Below are 22,735 nucleotides of genomic sequence, written 5' to 3'. Positions count from 1 at the left end.
TAAATTTCTTTTAATATTAATATTAATTAATAACCAATATATAGATATCATTTATTTTTATCTTTATCTTTATCTAAAATTAATAAATAACTTCAATTTTACAATTTAGACCCTTTGTGTTTTTATTTTAACCCAAAGTTTTTCATTTTTTGCAATTTAATTTCAACTCTTTTTTATTTTCAATGTTGGTCCACCATACTTTTCATCTTTCCCAAGTTTTTCGCTTCATTCTAAATTTTGTGAGTTAACGCACCGCAACATGTGTGTGGGTTCAACGTTTTTTCGTATATTTTTTTCCATTTTGACTGGCCTATCGGGTCACATCTATTTTTCTGCGTTTGACAAGTTCGTCTAACATGCGGGTCCTGGATGGACTTAGTTTTTTTTTTCTATGTTTTACGTTTCGGTTTAATTTCTCAGCAACGAGCGTGCGTTATTCAAAGATTTTATGTCTGCTTTTCGCTCGACGTTATTTTTTCCCGTTTTTATTTATTTTGTTTTTACGAGCTTTTCCGGTGTTGGTGGTCGCTAACAATGGTATAGTATTACTACTACTTAACACAGTTTTATGACAACCACTGCAACGCAGGGGGTTAATACTAGTTCTCGTAATAAAGTACTAACATAATAAATAAGTGTCCAACATTGAAGACGATGGTGACAAATCATTTGATATATACAGTCCATGTTTGCTACTTAAAAGTTCAAAACCCGTGTGATCATTAATCAACCATCACTTCAAGCTCCCCTTTCCCACCAATTTGAAATCAATATACTATCATTCATCAGTTTCCAGTTTCAGAATCATGCCCATGAACCCCATCTGGGTTGTATCACGAGACTTACGGTAACTTTTCCTCATCTAATGCTTTTCTTTATCATCACGAAACCATTAATTGCATTGCATGGCTTCTGGGTTTTGTATTTGTATTCCTCAATTGAGGTTTCTTGGGTTTCTTTGCCTTGCACACCAGGTGTTTGATAAATTCCTTCTGTGAGAAATGGGTTTGATTTTGTATAAATAAGCTTTGGTTCCATACAGGGTGTCATTCCATCGTGTCTTCACTGTTTGTTTTGACTGGATAATCAAATGGAAGCTTTGGATTGGATTCAGAAAATTGTGATTGTTTTGGTTTGTTTGTATCTGTCTTGGAGGATCATTAGATACTTATGGAGCTTTGTGGATGTTGAAAAAGATCCTCTTATTGTGCTTGTTACTGGGGCTGCAGGCATGTTCTTGACCAACTATCAAGTCTGCTTGCATAGTTGTTTTCGCAATTAATCTTCGAGTTTGGTCTTACAAACTTCTTTTGCAACAAAGTTCTTAGCTTTTTGAAAAGAAAACTAATAAAATATGTTAACGAGTAGTGTCTAGTTTTCATTGTATCGTTACATGCTCGTTTCTTGATTCTTGTAAGTAATTAAAAAATAAAAATCAACTTATGTATCAGGTCAAATAGGCTATGCCCTACTTCCGATGATTGCGAGAGGGGCAATGTTGGGTCGAGATCAACCTGTAATTATACACATGCTTGATATCGAGCCAAATGCTGAAACGTTAATAGGGGTAAAAATGGAATTGATGGACGGAGCTTTCCCTCTTCTTAAAGGTTAATATTCAACACATCAATGTTCATGTACAGTCGTTTATAAAAAAATACGAAAACGAATTTTGTTTGACTTCTTGAAGAATTTTTTTATGTGTCTTGTAGGTGTTATTGCGACAAGTGATGTTATTGAAGCTTGTAAAGGTGTTGATGTTGCAATAATGCTCGGTGGATTCCCTCATAGAAAAGATGATAACAAAGATTTAATATTTAGTAATGTTGCTATATATAAAGCTCAAGCTTCGGCTTTGGAACAGCATGCTGATCCAGATTGCAAGGTTTGTGTCTATTGTTTATTTGATAGGTGAAAATTGAAAAAAAAAATATATATATAAAAATAAAAGACAAATTTTGGCAGGTGCTTGTGGTCGCTAATCCTGCAAATACAAATGCACTAATCTTGAAAGAATATGCACCTTCGATCCCAGAAGAGAATATTACATCCCTCACAAGATTAGATCATAATCGTGCGTTAAACCAGATAGCAGAGAAATTAAATGTAAATGTCGGTGATGTAAAAAACGTTATAATTTGGGGAAATCACTCTTCGAATCTATATCCAGACGCCAATCATGCTACAGTCAATACTGGTGTAGGACATGAATCTGTGAAAGAACTTATTGATGATGATCATTGGTAGGTGTTATTTATATAATTATATATTCTATAGCTTTAAACTCTCTAAAATTTATAACTTTATTCAAAGAGTAAAATGCCATTTTCGTCCCTGAGGTTTGGTCAGTTTTGCGACTTCCGTCCAAAGGTTTGTTTTTTCGCATTTGGATCCAAAAGGTTTGAAATCTTTCCATTTTCATCCGGATCGTTAACTCCATCCATTTTTCTCAGTTAAGTCAGGGGTATTTCCGTCTTTTTTGTTAACTTAAAGGGCTATTCGCTCTTTTTCACTTTATGTACAAGTATTCAAAAGACCGAATTGCCCTTTAAGTTAACAAAAAGAACGAAAATACCCTTGATTTAACGGAAAAAATCGATGGAGTTAACGAGCCAGATGAAAATGGCAAGATTTCAAACCTTTTGGATCCATATGCGGAAAAACAAACATTTGGACGAAAATCGCAAAAGTGACCAAACCTCAGGGACGAAAATCGCATTTTACTCTTATTCAAAATTTGGATCACTTATGTTGTTGATTATGTTTAATGATTCAGGTTGAACACAAATTTCATCACAAATGTACAAACGAGAGGTCAAACTATTGTCAAAGCTCGAAGGTTGTCTTGTGCATCTTCTGCTGCAATTTCCGTGTGTGATCATATGCGGGATTGGATTCTCGGTACTCCAACGGTATGGTTTTGTCTTCAAATTTTCCTCATTTTATTTACCTTTTTTTTTCTTTATTGATAACATTGAGATCGCGTCACTGGAAAACTCATGAGTCCCCTAGTACAATGCTAACAGCTTATATTTATTTTATAATCTTAATTTTATTTTCATATTTCGGGAGTCAGGGAACATGGGTGTCGATGGGAGTTTATTCTGACGGGTCTTATGGCATCCAACCGGGTTTGATTTATTCTTTTCCGGTCACTTGTGAGAAAGGCGAATGGTCGATCGTTCAAGGTATTTTTCCATTGAACATCCTATATTGTATATGGTGTAAACAGGTTATGAACTTCAACTTTTTTAATGTGGGAATGAGGAATTAATTAGAAATTAAATTAAATAATTATTCTGCAATGGTGCAGGACTAAAGATTGATGAGTTTGCTAGGGGGAAGATGGATGCTTTACAAAGAGAGCTCATTGAAGAGAAAAGAGTGGCCTACTCTTACCTCCATTGAAAATCTTATTTATATTAAAGCTTGTGGTTATTAATTAATGTTAATATTAACCATAAATAAATTAATTTCTCTTTTGCACTTATGAATTTAATATTTTATCCTTCATTTCCAGGTTCACTTGTTCATAACCAAAAGGGCAACTTTGTTACACTTTTTTTCCTTTTAAAAAATAACAACCTGAAAATTTATAGGTACATACAACAATTACCTCAAAATATAGTTACCAAATTATGTATCATAGTTTGTACTTTGTAGTGACAAGTGAAAAGAACCTATCCCAGTTTTGGTTCAAATTTAAAATGTGTGGGCATAGGTTGAGTTTGAGAGAGTGAGAGTGAGAGGGGGAGAAATGGAAGATGATGGGTTTTTGTTTTGAACGAAATTTATAGGTAAATGCACTAGTTTCAGACCCGGGTTTAGAAAAAGGAACCAACCCTGAACCACCGGAACCGGTTTCACCTTTACCCGGTCGAAACCCGGACCCAAACCATTCAATACCCAAAAAAAAAACTCAGCCAAACTGGTCAAAACTCGGTCAAAAATCCGAACGTACCCGGAACCTGTTGTTGACTTTGTTGACCAAACCCGGACCCAGTTCCTACCCGGGTTTAGAAAAAGGAACCAACCCGGAACTGGTTCCACCTTTACCTGGTCAAAACCCGGACCCGAACCATTCAATACACCCCCCCACCCCCCAAATAAAAAAAAAAAAAAAAAACTCGGCCAAACTGGTCAAAACTCCGAGCGTACCCGGAACCGGTTGTTGACTTTGTTGAACAAACCCGGACCCGGTTGTAAAAAAAAAAACCTGTTTTGTGCACCTCTATTTTAACCCGCCTAAACCCTAAAGTATACATGAATCTATACACGATGGTGTCACATGTAGGGATGCTTAACTAGTTCAACGACAACTCGGATTGGCTCGTTTATCTTAACCTTAACGAGCTAAAATTTTGAGCTCGAGCCAACACATTTTTCTTACAAATTTTAATAATAAAATGTTTTTTTTTTTCAGAATTTACAAATTGATGTCTGTCGTTAGTGACATGCAAAAACCGAAATAAACTAGTAGCTAGAGTAAGTCGAATATCGAACCAGAAGAGGATTGTGGAAAGTGTTATTATGCTAAGTGTTAATTAACTATTACTGAATTAGAAACTCGGTTTGTTTGATTATGAGAAATAGCTAAATTAACGAATAAAAACTAAGGTTTAAATCAAACAGGAGAGAAGATGGTTCCTCCAGATTTCAGGTTTTGCAATTAACTTCAACTATGTGTTTAATCGTTACCTACATAGACATAGGTGTTAATTTTGATTAACTAATTGTGATAACCAACGACTAAGTACTCCGGTCCATACATAACGGGAGGTTATCGAATGATTATCAATTACAATTTACAAACCCTAACCCCATGTCAAATATATCCCAATTACTAGAACTCTCGGGAACTGAATGCTTAGAAATTAAGGTTTAAATAAATGTAACTGTTTACAACCAATGAATCAAAATCAATGGTGAAAAGCATCGAATGCTTAGATCACCAAATTAAAACGATTGTACCAAACACATAGTTTCACCTAACTTATAAAAACCCTCCATCCGAAGGAAACCATTAGATGACTAGCCGCTCATGATGGTGGGTTCATCCACTGCGGTCAAGATGATGATCCTCGTCTTGATGATAATGTATTATGTTGATGATGTCTGCCGCCAAACCTAGTCCTCATGTTTGTTGTTGACTTGTGGACAAAGCCTCTTCACATGTGCGGCCCAATCCAAAGAAAACAAAACAAAAGTCTCCTCCAATAACAGTCCATATATTTTTCAACTATAGCTGCCCAATGTCTGCCAAGCCGGCCCATGTGCAATATGTCGGCCCATTTCTTTTGTTTCTCCCTAACCTTCACCTGATGATAATTGTTCCTTCCTTGCATGTGCCATCCAAAACAATTCCCACAAAAGTGATTGATGATTGGCTTTACGTCCAGCATGTGCTGCCTTCTTATAACTTCAACCGTAGCCTACGGTTTAAACCATAGGTTACGTTTTAGACCTTCTGTTCTTTTGATATAAATTTTCTTGACTTGCATGTGCCTGTCTTTTCAATGTTGGCTGCCTCCTTTCTTCCTATGTATGCGTGTATTGTAGAGTGATGAAACACAGGCTAACAATGAGGTTAATCTGTGGGGTTATTCCTTCTGTGGGTTTAATCTCTTATCTTACTCGCAGAAATGACCTAGATCTTGCAAAACAGCAACACCGTCAGTCTCGTTAAGAGGGGAATATGGAGGTTTCCCTCTTAACCAGGCTCCGGCGTGAGAATAAGTACTGTTCTGAGGGAGAATAAACAGTGTGTGTTTAGTGTGTGAGAATAGAGAGCAAAAGATCCTGAACCTGAATGATGAAGGGTCCTATTTATAGCCGGAGGGTGAAGAAGGGAGGAGCAGCTGTGCCAGCTGTGGTTGCGCGCCAGCTGTCCGACCAAGGGGAATATCCTCTTGGTCTGCTATGCCATAGCCGGTGTAGTGGTACACGTGGCGCGCTTACGTTTGTCCATGCTGGAAACCTTGTACTGGCGTTGTCAGCTCTGCCCCCTGATTTGTCGCCGGCCTATGTGGCGTTCTGCGACTGGTGACACGTGTTGTCCTTTTTGTCGGATGGAGCATCTTTGGTGCCACCTTGGCGTCTTCCAGAAGTTTCTAGAAGCTTCTGGATTGCTTTGCTGATGTGGGCGCCATGTATGCTCAAAAAGTGGTGTGGTCCCTGTCATGTAGGCAGGGAATTGGGACCATACCTCTTCAAGTCCCCCCAGTCCAGTGTGCCTTCTAGTTGAGTTGATCGTCTAGGAGGGATTTTGGACTTATAAGGGTAGTGTGTTTTTGTGGCGGTTTGTATGGCGCGTGGAATTTGACGACTTAAAAAAGTTGAGCCAAATGGACGCATGACGCATGGGTTTTGGCAACTTAAAAAAGTTGAGCCATATGGACGCGTGGCGCATGGGTTTTGGCAACTTTAAAAAGTTGAGCCAAATGGACGCATGGCGCATGGGTTTTGGCAACTTTAAAAAAGTTGAGCCAAATGGACGCATGGCGCATGGGTTTTGGCAACTAAAAAAAAGTTGAGCCAAATGGACGCATGGCCCATGGGTTTTGGCAACTTAAAAAAGTTGAGCCAAATGGACGCATGGCGCATGGGTTTTGGCAACTTTAAAAAAGTTGAGCCAAATGGACGCATGGCGCATGGGTTTTGGCAACTTAAAAAGTTGAGCCAAATGGGTGCATGGCGCATTGCGTGTGGCACTTGTTGTTTCCTTCCAATGGAAGTTTTGTTGTCTTGGGGGGAATGTTGGTGTGACTGTCTGGTGTCCCTGTCTTATCGGAGGTGAACAGGTGCCTTTTCAGTTCCCGTCAGTTACTTTTCTGTCACGTTGTCAGGCCCTGTTACCCATGCTCCCGAAAAAAGAGGTGGCGTCTTCTCTCTCTTCTGACATGTCTCTCCCCCATTGGTTGCTTTTTCCTGGACTCTGACGGCCCACTACCCATCGCATTATATGCGATGGGTATAAATAGGAGGCGATTCCTTCTTCTTTCCTTACTTTCAAATTTTTGAAGTTTGGTTTTCTCCATCTCCTTCATCTTTTCTTCTTCCTTTGTTTGAATACTTTCGTTTAACTTCGTATCATCTTCACTATGTCTGGTGCAAATCCTTCCCAGAAGAAGAGGAAGAATAAAGGGAAAGCTCCTCCTGGCCCTGATCAGGCAGTCATTGGGTGGAAGGAAGAGGAATTCCACAACTAGGTGCAAGGAATGGGTTTTCGCCCTGAGTGGGGGCCCAATATCCGACTGCTGGTTCCACCGCCGTGGACGCACCTCCGGGATACTTGACTCTATATGCTGCATTCTTCCGGGTTGGTAACTTTAGGCTTCCAATTACTAAGTTTACTGCCTCGGTGTTGAGGAATTATGGGCTTCATATTTCCCAAATTAACGCGATTGGACTTCCGCGTATTACTCATTTTGAATTCGTTTGTAAAGCCCACAGTCTTGAGCCGACGTTTGAGATGTTCAACGTCTTCTATAGTGTTACCTATACCAATGGTTTTTATTCTTTCAATGCCCGGACGGGTGTTTCTCCTGTTTGTTCCGTTCCTCTGAAGAGCTTGCACGATTGGAAGCAAAAGTTCTTCTACATTCGTCGTGGTGTTATTCCCATTGATATGCATTACCGGTTGCTGAGTGAAGGGATCCCGAAGGTAGATGTTTTGGCGGGTTATGCTGCACAAGATTGGTACAAGAAGATAACACACAAGGCAACTGCTGTTGCTCAGTTGGAGGAGATGGCCTTGGTTGGTGCGGGAATGAGTTTGTTATGGGCACCAAAGAATCCCTTGGGTGTTCCGGTTTACGGTTACCAAGGCAAATGTATGTGATTTTCTTGAAGTATTTTTGAATTATCACTTTTTTTTTTTGTGTGTGCTATTCCTTATTCCTTTGTCTTTTGCAGTTGGATACAGTTTGATAAATGTTTTGCACCCAAAGGCCGCGGGTGCCATGGTGGAGGCCATCCAGGAGGATGGGAAGCCGGTGTGGTTAGACCAAATTCGAGGCCGTTTCTTGCACCCATCTGATGAGAGCTTGGCTAGATACGCCAATGTCGCTTTAGGTGAAGATGATGAAGATGACCCCATTGACCCTATTCGAGAGGAAGTTGTTGTTCTCTCGAGTGGAAGTTCCGACAAGTCCTTTGAAGGTCTAACTTCTCGTTGCGCGCGTGCAGGTACCGCGCAGGCCGTTGTTAATGAGCCTGTTCATGAGGTTGTTGGTGACGATGCAGAGGTAGCTGTTGACCCTTCTGCTCAAGTGGAGATGAGAAGAAAGACAAAAGCTGATAAGCCTGAGAAATGGGAGAAGAGGGTTGAGGGCAAAACGGCTGGTACTTCTCGTAAGCGACCCTCTACTCTTCCTTGTCTAGATTATGTGGTTGTCTCTGATACGTTGTCTGGTTTAGGAGCTGGTGAGAAAGCGCGTGAGTCTGACCTGGATGATCAGTCTACTTTGACGGATATGATGAAGAAGAAAGCGCTTGAAGATAAGAAGCGCAAACTTGACGAGCAGGCCGCTGCTCTTCTTGCTTCGAAAAAAGCCAAACTCCATAAGGATGTTCCTCCTGCTCCCTCCGAGTCTGAGATTGACATGGGTATTTTTAGTGGAGGTCGCGGAAATCTCTTGGAGGAGATTTTTGCTGCTTCTGCCCCTACTGGTAGTGGTTTTGTAGTTGTATATTTCTTCTATGTTTCTTCGACTTACTTTTAATTGTTATGGTTGTTTTATGACAGGAGTCAAGTCTGGCAAAAAACCTCGTAAGTTGGATATTTCAGAGATTACTCCCCCTGCTTCTTCTCCGTCGAGGACAATTGGCTTGACCCCTCCTCGTGATGATTCCGAGAGGAAGAAGAAAGAAGATGAGGCAGTTGCCGAGAATGTGGGTGAAGGTGGTGGCGATATGTCAGGTGGTGCTGATGGAAGTGCAGGTGGTGAAGGTGTTGGTGATAGGGGTAAGGGCGCTGAGACCGAGGTGGAATCCAGTGAGGCCACCCCGCGCCAGACTATCTATAGCAAGCGCATCCCAGGTGATGGTGGTGCTACTTCTGGTGTTGTTCGTAGCCCGCAGTTTGAGAATGTCCAAGCTGATTCCTGGGATACTCACAACCCAGCTTGTGATGACTTGCCGCACGCCCCTCGCTGGAATCTTACTCAAGGTTCCCGGATGAATGATTTGGGCAACTGTCATGACTTCTTTTCTATGTCTCTTCCTCCTGCTGAGAGGATGTTCCAGAGGCGACACAATCGTTTTGCTTTGTTGGATAATCACGTGCGTTCTGGAGTTAATTTCTTTGCCACTTCCCAAGAAATTGTTCGTGAATGGCGATTGATGGGGGAAGAGACTGCTGAGTTTGAGGATGCGAAGAGGGCGTTAGCTGAGGAGAGAGAAAAATTCAATGCTGAAAAGAAAGGTTTGCAATGGAGGCTTGCTGATGCCGAGAAGAAGCTTAAGGAACAGAAACAGGTTAACATTCAAAAGCAGAAAGACTGGGAAACGGCCTGTGAACGTACTAATGCTGAGATGCAATCTCAGCGCGATGCGATTGTTCGGTTTCCTGGTGAAAAGAAGGAGCTTGCTGATGAAGCGCATCAGGCGCGTGCTGCGTTTGAGAAGCGAGAGAAAGAATATGTTGCTCGTATCGACAAGCTGGAGCTCCTTGTTAAGCAAAAATTTTCCGAGTGTGAGGCTACTGGAAAGCTTCTCGAGGAAAAGACTTCTGAATGTGCAGCTTCTGATGGCCTTGTTGAGGAGGTATCTGCTGATTGCAGATGGTTGCTTTCGCGCGCGGTGCCTTTGGTAACTTCCTTCGCTTATTTTCGTTTCTTTTTTCGTATTTTTGACGATTCCTCTTATGTTGTGGTTTGCTTGTTTGCAGCTTGCTGACCGTATTGTGAATTCTCCTGAACTTGCCACGTATATGTTTGAATTGGGTCAGGCAGGATACAATAGTGGTCGGAAGTATGGCTACTCTGAGGGTAAAGCTGCGACTATTAATAAGCAGAAGGACCACCACTTTGAGCTTTACGCGGAGGATTGTGATGGCAGGTATGCTGCAAAACGCAAAGAGTTTTCCTCCTTGGAATTTGCCGTTGTTAAAGCTGCTGAGAAGCTAGCTAGGAAAGTTGATATTGTTGCCTTGTTAAAAAAGGCTCTTGGGGATGAAGCAGGCGCGGCGGGAGGCGCAGGTACTAGCCATCCTAAGTGAAGGATTCCGGCCTGTGTGCCGCGTATGGCCTTAAATGGCCTTGTAATTTTTGGTGACTTGTGAACAATTTTATTTTTGGTTTACCTGTTATGTTTGTGAACAACTGATCATGCTTGACCTTTAGTATGTTAATATTTGCTTTGTTTTTATGCGAATTTTGTTATCGTCATAATATGTGCATGTAAAATTACTTTGATTAGGTGTCACGAATGAATGATGGTGCTGACAGGTTCATGCTGTGTTAATGATAACGTTTATTCTGTCGTATTTGCGCATGAGTTTATTCGTGACTACGAAGTGATCGAGTTGCAGGTTATTGTGTGAGCTCAGCTGTGTTCAGCTCTGGGAGCCTTACAATGTTTATTTACCTAGATGTCGATGTTTTCGTGTTTGTGTGGGCACGAAGTTTTGTTTTGGCGTTTTGTAGGCTTTAGTTGTGTTTCTGACCCGGCTGTGCACTTGGTTGTGACGAGCCTTGGAGGTCTACAGAGTTTCCTATGGTCGAGCCGTTGATGTTTTCGTGTACGCCCAAAGTAATATATGCAGTTATGACAGGAAATTTGCAAAATATAAAGATAGCCAAACACTTCTTGTATTACGATAAATGTGTCGGCGATTTAGCCATCGGAATTACATGGTTCTGTTACATATAACACCTTCTTAGCTGTTGAGCGTTCCAAGTTCGTGGAACCTCTTTGTTGTCGATGGTGCGTAGCTTGTAGGCACCCTTTCCGAGCACTGCGTCTATAACGTATGGGCCTTCCCATTTGGGAGCCAGTTTTCCAGGTTTCTCGGCGTTTGAAGCCTCGTTGTCTCTTAGGACGTACTCCCCTGGGTTGAAGGTGCAGACTCAGACTTTTGAGTTATAATATTTCTCCAGCTTCGTTTTGTATTTCGCTTCGTTGATTGCCGCAATCTCTCTTCTTTCTTCTAGGAGGTCCAGGTCGATCCTCCTTTTTTCTTCGTTGTCGATTAAGTTCATGGAAAGCATTCATGGAGATGGCAATCCGATTTCTACTGGTATTCCTGCTTCTGACCCATAAACTAGACTGAACGGTGTTTCGCCGTTGCTTGTTGTTGGCATTGTTCTATGGGCCCACAGTATGCTGGGCAGCTCATCGACCCAGCCCCTTCTTTTCTCTCATTGCCTTGCCTTGATCCCATCGACAATGCTTTTGTTAACTGCTTCTACTTGACCGTTCCCTTGCGGGTGCGCAACCGAAGAGAAGGTGTGTTCGATGTGCAATTCTTTGAACCATCGTTCGAGGTCGTCTGCAGCGAAGTTTGTTCCATTGTCAGTGATGATTCTTAGCGGTAGGCCAAAACGGCATATAATTTGTTCCCATATGAATCTCTTGACGACGGTTGACGTGGTTGATGCAAGTGCCTTTGCCTCTACCCACTTGGTAAAATAGTCAACCGCGACTATTATTTTATTTGACCGCTCCTGGGGCTTCTGGGAAAGGGCCGACCATGTCTATTCCCCATTGCTGAAAGGGCCACGCGGTTGTGGCTGGTACCAATTCGTTTTTGGGGCGCATCGTCTTGGGAGCATGTCTTTGGCATCCGCTGCATTTCCTCAGCTCTTTCACCGCGTCTAAATGCATCCCGGGCCATTAGTACCCGGCGTTCATCACTTTGCCACTACCATTCTTGGCCCGGCATGTATACCACAGATTCTTTCATGCACCTCTCTGATCAAATAGTTTGCGTCTTCAACGTCAACACATCTCAACAATGGGCCAAGGTATCACTTTCGGTATAAAATTCCGTCGGCCATCTGATAATGCTCGGCCTTGTACTGGATTTTCCTCGCTTCGGCTTTGTTCTCGGGGAGTATCCCGGACTGAAGATACATGATTATTGGAGTCATCCAAGACGTTGTCCCCGTCTGGATGACGCATACTTCCCAAAGTGGAACAGATGGGTTGCTTAAAACTTCTATGCGCACATCCTTTGCAAGGTGTTGAAAGCTTGTAGATGCGAGTTTACTCAGTGCGTCTGCTGGTTTGTTCTCGCTTCTGTTTATGTGTTGCACCTTGTAGGAATAGAAGGTTTGTAGCAGCGTCTTTGCTTGACTCAGATAGAGCGCCATTACATCTCCTTTGGCTTCGTATTGGCCGTTAATTTGTCCGGCCACTAACATGGAATCTACATGCGCTTCGATGTGTTTGACTCCCATTTTGATTGCCAATCTTAAACCGGCAAGAAAAGCTTCATACTCTGCTTCATTGTTCGTGCTCCTGAAATCTAGACGTATGGCGTACGTGAATTCATGTTTGTCAGGGCTCACCAGTCGAAGCCTGATGGAGAGTGTAAAACATGGGTGTTGAAGTGTTTATCTTATGTGGTTTAGCTTGTTTTATATGACTATATGCCTGGAATTAGCTTATTGCGAGTGATTGTATGTTTGCAGGTAAAACAAGTGAATTTGGTTAAGTTATGGGGTTTAAAGATAAAGCGAAGCATGTAAGATTGATGAGTGCAGTCGTTGGAAGTGCTCGGATATGTTCCGGGTCAAATTGATGGTTTGGATGTACAAGACATATGGGATTTCAGTTAATATCAATCATTACATCATCATCCATCCATGTGACTTTATGGGAGGCATGCATTAATTAATTTCTTCAAAGATGAAAACATATATATACACGTAGACAAGGAGGAACAGGGAACACATGTGTGAAAGATGCTTTATTTTTAAATGGTCATAATACCACTGATCATCACCAACACACGCATACATGTGGAGGAGACTTTTAGTCTTTGTTTCTTGAATTGGGCTCGGGCCTATTTTTTTGACGGCAGAAAACATCACACAACAAAATCACAAGTGGGCTTAATTGTGGACGGCACATGTACATCAAAAACATCATCATTGTGGGCCGACTTTTGAGATAGTTGCGGCTGACTTGGGTTTCGAGAGGCACATGTAGACAATTGTTTTGGAAGGGACTTGTGGGGTTATTATTATTAATTGTGGGTCGTGATATAAGAAGGATCGGTTTTTCAAGAAATACGATCACATCATCTTCGACGGCAGACAGAAGGGTTTCAACCATGGCGAAGATCAATCAACCGAGATGAGCGGCTAAATCCTTCGTGAACACTTCGGGTGAATGATTCTTGTTAGACACTTTTAATTCTAGTTTCTGTTTTGTATTGAGATTTGGATTTGTAGTCGGGTGACAGCCGACTATTTACATGATTATATTATTTGTGTGACAGACAAATCCTGAGTGACAGTTAGAGTTATAATCGTGTTTTGAATCCAATTATGCTTTTGTTGATTGTATGTTTCCTATGAATGTTTGTTTTAATATTTCTCTGATCAATTAATATTAAGATTTTGAACTGCATAGGTAATTGGTAGATGTGACAGATTTACTATTCAATCAATGGCATCCAATAAAATCAGAACTAGGTTATTAGTAACTACAGAATCTGAATCCCGGAGTGATCACCTTTTCTCATCATTGTTTATTACAACTCAATCTTTTTCTTAATTGCAACTTGTTTCATGTGTTTTTAAATTTCATATCAGTTTTATAATCATCAGTTAGTTTAGTAAAATTTACAAACAAAAAGTGTAACACTAACCACATGCTCCTCGTGGATTGGACACCCGACTTACCCTGTCTATAGGTAAAGTTAGGTTATTTTTCTTTTGAGTGGCCCACGACAGCCTCATCAAAATGGCACCGTTGCCGGGGAGCTAGTGCGCTTAGTGTTATATCTTTTATTTGATTTTTTTTTATTTTTTTTTATTTTTTTTTCAGTACTACTTTTAGTTTGTTACTTGTGCAGCAACTATGGAATGGGATTATGATGCTGAAGCATGCTCATGTTGCGGGAGTCACAATCACTGGGTTCAAGATTGTCCACGTTCTTACCACCCGGATCATGGCTCCAGAGGATATCAAAATTACAATCAATCCAATAAAGGCGGTAACGAGCAGAATCGAAACGCAATTGAGGAAGATAAGATTTTAGAGTTATTCAAAACCCTCCTCAAGCATGTAGAGGAACTCACCCAGTCTCTCAAGGAACAGCAAAATATTAATGAATCACTTAACCAGCGAATTGAACAACTAACTAATCAGTTTGACAATTTTGCAGAAAGAAAAGCTACAGTTAGCCTGGTTGAGGATGCTGGATCAGAGACAGATAGAGATCCAGGGGAACAGCTCATCCCAATTCAACTTGGGGATCTCAAGACAGATAACGCTTCATTGAATTTTGCAGTTAGTATGAGTGTTCTTCCCGGGTATATTTATGACAGGTATGATTTGGGCCCATTGCAACAGGTTAATGATCCTATGGTTTTAGCTGAATACTCACGAGGAAGGCCCCGAGGGATTTTGAAGGGATTGACTGTAAAGGTAGGTGACTTTAATTATCATGAAGATTTTGTTGTCTTAGATCCATATACAGAGAAGGAACAACTGAGGGTGATACATGGCAGACCATTCTTGGCCACTGCAGATGCTCAGATCTGTTGCTGGAAAGGTACAGTTGATATGACATACGGGAGCCGTAAGCTTTCTATTGACTTCCTTTCACATTCTTTTGATTATTCATTTATAAATACTTGTTCATGGGATTTTGTTACTAACACGAGTTATTCTCGAGTGTGTGACGATGGCCCGAAAGAGAGTGTTGCTATGATTGACAGGTCTAAAGATGGCAAGATCGTGAAGGATAAAGAGGCCAAGTCACCTTGGTGGCTCAAATTGAGAATTAAAAAGAAATTAGCCATGCGAAAAAAGATGCCACCAAAGGAAGCAACCAAATCCAAGAAGAATCCCATAGAGACACGTACGGGCGAGTTATTATATTCTTTCGATGATACAGATCCAGATAACCCGGATCATTGGGATGCCATAAGAGATGATGGATGGATGTGGGATGATAACCATGTGTTTCATACACAGGGGATACTATATGAACCACCATGAGCTTAACCAGATACGGTCAGGCTGAAGACTATAAACTTAGCGCTCTCGGGAGGCAGCCCGAGGATGTAGAGTAGTGTATTATTATTATTTTTTTTTGTTTTTCTGTTTTGCGTGATTATTGTTGCAGGTTACCAGGTTAACAATTTCTATGGATGCAATGGTCCAAGTGTGGGGATGTTTGGTGAAATCCCAATACGTCCTAGTTGCAGTGGCGGACAATGCACGGATTAGAGTCAGTCAAAACTGTCCATACTCAATCTCCATTTGGACGGGGATGATCTGAACACTAATCGTAGAGATTGACCCGAGTACTTGTTGGACACGGCCGCGAATGAAATGCTATACGGTCGTGGTGGAACATGACGCATGAGGATTCTACGCTTTAAACCAGGGGAGTCTGTTCCACTTTTATTATTGCATTTTTATTTTTGTTTTTGGTGGTGTTGAACTATTTATGTTTAGGGAATGTGTTTACGTTATTTGTGCTAGGGATAGTCACTCAGGGGGTTGTTAGTTGGTATTCCCGGGTTTTGTTTTAAAAGCACTATACATTGGGGACAATGTCGCCCAAGTGTGGGGATATGGGAAACCCGGGAAGGGAAAGGTTTGAAAGAGGTTAAAAGTGATTGAGAACGATGAAAAGTGAAAAAAAAATTGAAAATTTTGAAAAATTTCATCACCTTAAATAAGCTAAACGGATAAAAAAACCGAACGTTTCAATCACTAATGGGTTCCTTGCCGGTAGTAAACTAACATAGTCCCTTGTCATGGTCGTTCCTTTAAGTTTCATGAGAGTAGGTCTGACACGTGTTTTTAGGATAAAAGAATTGAAAAAAGATGTCTATTTAGGGGTAACATGCTTTAGATTGCATATGCTACGTGTCGGCAGCCTTTCTACCCTTTTCTTGGTGAGAATTTTGAGCCTGTAGAATGATAGAATGATTTACATTATGATTTCATTTGTTGAGAGCAGGCCGCATGTTATTCTGTGTTAGAACTTGTATGATTTGATGCATGCTAAGACTGTGGTTTGACATGTGCACGTAATTGATAAAGGCATTAGGATATACCTTACACCCGTTATGTTTGTTTTATGTTTACCTAACCATTACCCTTAGTAGCCCTGTTGAGCCTAGTTACCTTTCGTTTGTCCACCTAATGTGAATCGTTTGATACCGACCGTGAACAACAAGTTTTGAATAATTGAAAAAAAAACAAAGAAAAAAAATAGATAAAAGAAAAAGAGCAAAAAAATAGAAGTGTAGTAAATATTGTTTATTGTCTTGGGTCCAAAGTGTCAGTCGTTATGTTTGCAAATAAGTTGTCACGGTTTGGTTTTTTGTTTGTTCGCCACATAAAAATATAAATATAATCCAAAAAAAAAAAGCTTCCTAACCTTAGCCTAAACCCAAAACCAAAAGTCCTTTTGATATGTGCCGTGTTATATGATACAGTGAAGGTGTGATTGTTGTACAAGCATATGATTACAGGATTGCATGTTTGGTTTTGAGTGATATAAATGCTAGCACATTACACGCTAGTTCATATTTTTAAACCGAGAAGAGAGTTGATTGTGAGGGGCGTGTAGCATGTGTTTTAATCCTAAGCATGTTAGTTTTGAATAGACGAGTCTTAAGTTTTAGAAATTACATCAATTGCTTGTCGGGCTGTAAATCTTGATTGTGTCAGTCTATGGAACGGGTATGACTTGGGACTTAATCTGTTGCATTGGTTTAGGGGTTCAGAGGTATTGTTACTGTGGTGAGTAGTTCCTTATCGGTTTGGTTTGCTTGAGGACAATCAAATGTAAGTGTGGGGATGTGATGGAGAGTGTAAAACATGGGTGTTGAAGTGTTTATCTTATGTGGTTTATCTTGTTTTATATGACTATATGCCTGGAATTAGCTTATTGCGAGTGATTGTATGTTTGCAGGTAAAACAAGTGAATTTGGTTAAGTTATGGGGTTTAAAGATAAAGCGAAGCATGTAAGATTGATGAGTGCAGTCGTTGGAAGTGCTCGGATATGTTCTAGGTCAAATTGATGGTTTGGATGTACAAGACATATGGGATTTCAGTTAATATCAATCATTACATCATCAGCCATCCATGTGACTTTATGGGAGGCATGCATTAATTAATTTCTTCAAAGATGAAAACATATATATACACGTAGACAAGGAGGAACAGGGAACACATGTGTGAAAGATGCTTTATTTTTAAATGGTCATAATACCACTGATCATCACCAACACACGCATACATGTGGAGGAGACTTTTAGTCTTTGTTTCTTGAATTGGGCTCGGGCCTATTTTTTTGACGGCAGAAAACATCACACAACAAAATCACAAGTGGGCTTAATTGTGGACGACACATGTACATCGAAAACATCATGATTGTGGGCCGACTTTTGAGATAGTTGCGGCTGACTTGGGTTTCGAGAGGCACATGTAGACAATTGTTTTGGAAGGGACTTGTGGGGTTATTATTATTAATTGTGGGTCGTGATATAAGGAGGATCGGTTTTTCAAGAAATACGATCACATCATCTTCGACGGCAGACAGAAGGGTTTCAACCATGGCGAAGATCAATCAACTGAGATGAGCGGCTAAATCCTTCGTGAACACTTCGGGTGAATGATTCTTGTTAGACACTTTTAATTCTAATTTCTGTTTTGTATTGAGATTTGGATTTGTAGTCGGGTGACAGCCGACTATTTACATGATTATATTATTTGTGTGATAGACAAATCCTGAGTGACAGTCAGAGTTATAATTGTGTTTTGAATCCAATTATGCTTTTGTTGATTGTATGTTTCCTATGAATGTTTGTTTTAATATTTCTCTGATCAATTAATATTAAGATTTTGAACTGCATAGGTAATTGGTAGATGTGACAGATTTACTATTCAATCAATGGCATCCAATAAAATCAGAACTAGGTTATTAGTAACTACAGAATCTGAATCCCGGAGTGATCACCTTTTCTCATCATTGTTTATTACAACTCAATCTTTTTCTTAATTGCAACTTGTTTCATGTGTTTTTAAATTTCATATCAGTTTTATAATCAGTTAGTTTAGTAAAATTTACAAACAAAAAGTGTAACACTAACCACATGCTCCTCGTGGATTCGACACCCGACTTACCCTGTCTATAGGTAAAGTTAGGTTATTTTTCTTTTGAGTGGCCCACGACAGCCTCATCAAAGCCCTGCGCCTGCGCCATCTTCGTTAGATGCGCCATCTGTGTAAAGCAGCCATGGTTCTTCTACTTGTTGCTTTTCGGCCTTTCCCATTGCTTTACATTCTCGATCCTTATCGTCAGGTACCTCTGTCATGAAATCTGCCAACACTTGGCCTTTGATGGCTGGTCTTGGTCTGAAAACCACGTTGTGGCCGCCAAGTTCTATTGCCCACTTGGCTAGCCTTCCTGAGATTTCTGGCCTTGCCAGGATGTTGCCGATTTTGTAGTTTGTTAACACATGTATGACATGGTTAGCGAAATACTTTCGCAGCCGTCTTGATGCATGGATCAGCGCGAGGACTAGTTTCTCCATGATGGCGTACCGAGTTTCTGGGTCGGTCAAGGTTCGTGACACATAATAGACTGGTGTTTGGATACCTTGACGATCGACGAGTAGCACTGCTCCAACTGCTTTATCGGAAGCTGACAAATATAGTACCAATGGTTCTCCTTTGATTGGTGCGGTTAGTGTTGGCAGTTTGATGAGACAGTCTTTCATCTCGCGGAACGCGCTCTCCGCTTCCGGAGTCCACTGAAATTGGCTTTTCTTCATACAGTTGCGCAATGTTTTGATGAACGGAAAGGACTTTGCGGCGTGATTAGCTAGGAAACGATTGAGTGCTGCTAACCGTCCTGCTAATTTTTGCATCTCTTTGATGTTTGATGGGGAAGGCATCCTTTCGATCGCTTGAACTTTTTCTGGATTTACTTTGAAGCCATCTTTTGTGACGATGAAACCCAAGAATTTCCCCTCTTCCATGCCAAAGGAGCATTTTGCTGGATTTAGCTTAACGCTTACGTTGCGCAGCGTGTTGAAAGTCTTTTGGATGTTCACCAGCATCATGCTTTCTTCCTTGCTCATAATCACCAAATCGTCCATATACACTTCGATGTACTTGCCGATGGCATTGCTGAATGTTTCGTTCATCAATCTCTAATAGGTCTCTCCTGCATTCTTTAGGCCGAAAGGCATCTTGGTGTAACAGTATAGCCATGTCGGCGTACGGAATGCGGTTTTGTCTTCATCCTGAACGGCCATTTGGACCTGGTGGTACCCCTTGTAGCAGTCAAGGAAGCACTTTCACCTGAATGTTGCTAGAGAGTCGATCTTTTCGTCGATATCTGGTAAGGCGTAACAGTCCCGTGGACATGCCTTGATTAGATCCTTGTAATCCACGCACATTCTCCAGCTACCGTTTGGTTTCTTCACCATCACTGGGCTTGCCACCCATGTTTGGTATCTGACTTCTCTGATGATGCCCGCGTTCAACAGCTCCATTACCTGTTCCTTCATGGCATCGTGTTTTATATCGCCTAAGTGGCGTTTGGCATGAACCACTGGTTTCGCTTCCTCTAAGACATTTAACCGGTGCTCTACTATGTGCCGTGGAACACCCACCATATCGGATGGTGTCCAGGTGAACACGTCCATATTCTCATGTAACAGCTTTTTGAGCGCCGCGCGCTTTAAATCGGACATCGCAGGTCCTAAGGTAACTGTCTGTTCTGGGTATGCACCGTTCAGTACCCATTTTTCTGCTTCTGCGCGCGGTGCTGGTTTACTTGCCTTTGCAGGTCTGACCTCATCCATTGCTAAGACCTCTTTGCTTGCGTATATTAATGCTATGCCTGTTTCTGTTGGGAATCCCACAGCTGAGTGTGGCGCAGAGCATATCATACTGAAATCTCCTTGGGATTCCCTTCCTAAGAGAATGTCGTGTCTTGAATGCGCCGGTAACACCATAAATGTGACATCTTCTGTTCTTGAATTTCTTCCGTCTGAGAGTAGCACCGGGAATGATATTTGGCCAAGAGGAAAAATGGCTTCGTTGCAGAAACCAGTTAGTGGGTAATCAACTGGTTCCAAGCGCGCTTTATCTTCTTGGTCGAACTGGTTGATGCATTGTTCGTATATGATATCCGCGGTGCTTCCTGGGTCGATGAATATATAATCAGTCTGATAGTGACCGATGACTCCAGAAATGACGATGGGTCTTTTTTCTCTCAGGCCACCTCTAACGATTGGGAAAACAACTTGCCTCTCACGCCACGAGCCGTCTTGTGTGCGCTTGTTATAATTTTTCCTTGGCCTTCGCGGACCCCCTTGAACCATGTGCGTTTCTAACTTCCGGAGCTTTTTATTGTCCGGTCCTTCTTCTCTTCGTTGAATTTGGCGGTATTCACGCTTTCCGCCCTTTACCAGATGAGTAAGCTTTCCGTCTCTCAGGGCCCTTTCTATTTCCTCATTTAAACTGAAGCAATCGTCGGTTAGGTGGCTCGTGTCTTTGTGAAATTCACAAAAAGGTTGGGATCTTGACCCCTCTTGTTTCGCATCTGTAGAGGTGGTTTGAACTGGTGGTTCTCAGTGGCCAGGACCTCGGAAGGGGTTTTTGTTAGTGGAGTCCACTGTTTTTCCCTGTTTTCTCTTTTTACCTCTTTCCGGTGGGCTATCTGGTTGATTGTGTGGCGCACGTCCTCTCTTGGTGGGCTTCTCTCTCTATGACTGGAAGTTTTCCATGGTTGGCCTCTGCCTTTCTGCCATGTCGGTCATTAGAGCTATACCCTCGTTGACGGTGATCGTCACCGGTCAACTGTTTATCTGTTTGCGCAATGGTTTTCGCTACTTCAATGAACGTTTCCTAATCTTTGGGTCCTCCGTCCCTTCCTTTTACTCGCTTGATTAGGTCATCGCATTTGACTGCCCTCATGAAATGCGCGCGCATCATCTTTTCGCCCACGTCTCCAATTTCTAAACACTCTTTGTTATACCTCGTGATAAAGTCTTCTACGCTTTCGTGTTCTTTGCGCCATATGTTTGAACAATCAGCAGGATCTCTGGTGTGTCTTCGCTGCTGGGAGAAGTGTGCAAGGAACTTCTCTCGGAAGTCAATCCATGATTTGATTCTTTCTGCTGGCAGGCTGCCGAACCATATGCACGCTGCGCCAACGAATGTTTGAGCAAACAGGTGGCACCAAGTTGGCAAATTCCATCCCCCTGTTGCTCCTGCGCCATTAAAAACTTAGAGATGATCGTCTGGGTCCGTCGAGCCGTTGTATTTGCCCACGTTGTGTGGCAGTTTCGTTTTGTCGTTAGTGGCTGTGGCGATCTCTCTGATGAATTTTGAATTCTCAGCCATGTCGTTTGGACGATAGCTCAAGGTGTAATCATGCTCTGCTTTTGGGTTGTACCCTGCGCGCTTGGTTGGTTTGTACGACTCGTGTTCTGGATGTAGCCTGCTGAACACTGTGCTTTCCCCTTTATACGTTGGGTCTTCTTCTTCGTCTTCCCATTCGGTGTTCATGTTGCGCGGGCCCAGACGGCTTTGAATTGGCTTTCTTGGTGGATTATGGACATAGTTGCTTTCCGTTTCGCCATAAGTGTCGCGCGTGTCATGCGCGCTTGGTTTTCTGATGTGTGGAACAGGTCCTTTCTCCGGGCGTAAATTCCACGCGTTGATCTGCTGAGTCCTGTGCGTACTCAGAGACCGTTGCGGTGGGGTAACGAATGCCGACTGGTTATCTTGTGCTTGGAGCAAAGCTTGTTGCGCGCTAAGTTGTGTATAGACAAGGTTTATGGATGCCATCTGTTCGGCATACCAGGAAGCCAGAGTTTTTCCTTCGGGTAGCCCTAAAAGTGTCAAGAAATTCAGATGTGCTTGTTCCGATGGAGCTGAGGGGCCAACTCCATGGCTTGATGTCTGCACCGGTGGAGGTATTTGTTGGACTATCCCTGGTGGAGGTTGGAAAGTGGCTCCGTTTGTGGTCTGAGTGATTATCCTAGTGGGTGCTTGGAAAATGGGTCCAGTTGTGGTTTGGCTAACAACCCTGGATGCACTTCCAAAAATACTAGGAAAATCTTTGTTTGTCTGCCCTTCTTGGATGATTTCGTTCCTTTTGCTCCTTTGGACGTGTGCTGTGTCCGAAACGAGTTCAAAGGAAGAAACTTCTCCGTCTACTTGGTGTGAAGGGTTTTGTTCAGCCATTTTGGCGAGTGTTTTTCAAAAGAAAAAGAGATGAGATTGGTTTTGCAAAAAGCGGATGGCGCCAATGATGAAACACAGGCTAACAATGAGGTTAATATGTGGGGTTATTCCTTCTGTGGGTTCAATCTCTTATCTTACTCGCAGAAATGACCTAGATCCTGCAAAACAGCAACACCGTCAGTCTCGTTAAGAGGGGAATATGGGGGTTTCCCTCTTAACCAGGCTCCGGCGTGAGAATAAGTACTGTTCTGAGGGAGAATAAACAATGTGTGTTTAGTGTGTGAGAATAGAGAGCAAAAGATCCTGAACCTGAATGATGAAGGGTCCTAG

The 22,735-nt window shown here is 41.8% G+C and overlaps 1 protein-coding gene across 3 annotated transcripts; it reads left to right on the top strand.

Annotated features, from left to right (window-relative positions):
* The first annotated feature begins 671 nt into the window (after positions 1-671).
* On the top strand, positions 672-3,513 carry LOC110916505 (malate dehydrogenase, cytoplasmic). Of its 3 annotated transcripts, XM_022161222.2 has the most exons (8): positions 672-847; positions 1,043-1,229; positions 1,452-1,610; positions 1,713-1,885; positions 1,966-2,243; positions 2,777-2,912; positions 3,077-3,188; positions 3,314-3,513. In XM_022161222.2, exons 2-8 carry the CDS (start codon positions 1,091-1,093, stop codon positions 3,406-3,408), a joined length of 1,092 nt encoding a protein of 363 aa, XP_022016914.1. In that variant the 5' UTR covers positions 672-847; positions 1,043-1,090; the 3' UTR covers positions 3,409-3,513. The 3 variants fall into 3 exon arrangements, with proteins under 3 accessions (XP_022016914.1, XP_022016915.1, XP_022016913.1); XM_022161223.2 differs by lacking the exon at positions 1,043-1,229 and having other exon boundaries at positions 674-847; XM_022161221.2 differs by lacking the exon at positions 672-847 and having other exon boundaries at positions 911-1,229.
* The last annotated feature ends 19,222 nt before the right edge of the window (positions 3,514-22,735 follow it).

The sequence above is a fragment of the Helianthus annuus genome, chromosome 16 (genome assembly GCF_002127325.2).
Source record: "Helianthus annuus cultivar XRQ/B chromosome 16, HanXRQr2.0-SUNRISE, whole genome shotgun sequence".
In the NCBI taxonomy this organism is placed as follows: Eukaryota; Viridiplantae; Streptophyta; class Magnoliopsida; order Asterales; family Asteraceae; genus Helianthus; species Helianthus annuus.
Note: the sequence above shows the minus strand (reverse complement) of the source record. Positions and strands in the feature narration are given on the sequence as shown.

Excerpts from the sequence above, each read along its gene's own strand:
- LOC110916505 (XM_022161222.2), top strand. The coding sequence starts at position 1,091 with ATGGAAGCTTTGGATTGGATTCAGAAAATTGTGATTGTTTTGGTTTGT. Across the intron at positions 1,886-1,965 it reads ATGCTGATCCAGATTGCAAG|GTGCTTGTGGTCGCTAATCC; the intron begins GTTTGTGTCTAT and ends AAATTTTGGCAG. Across the intron at positions 3,189-3,313 it reads CGAATGGTCGATCGTTCAAG|GACTAAAGATTGATGAGTTT; the intron begins GTATTTTTCCAT and ends GCAATGGTGCAG.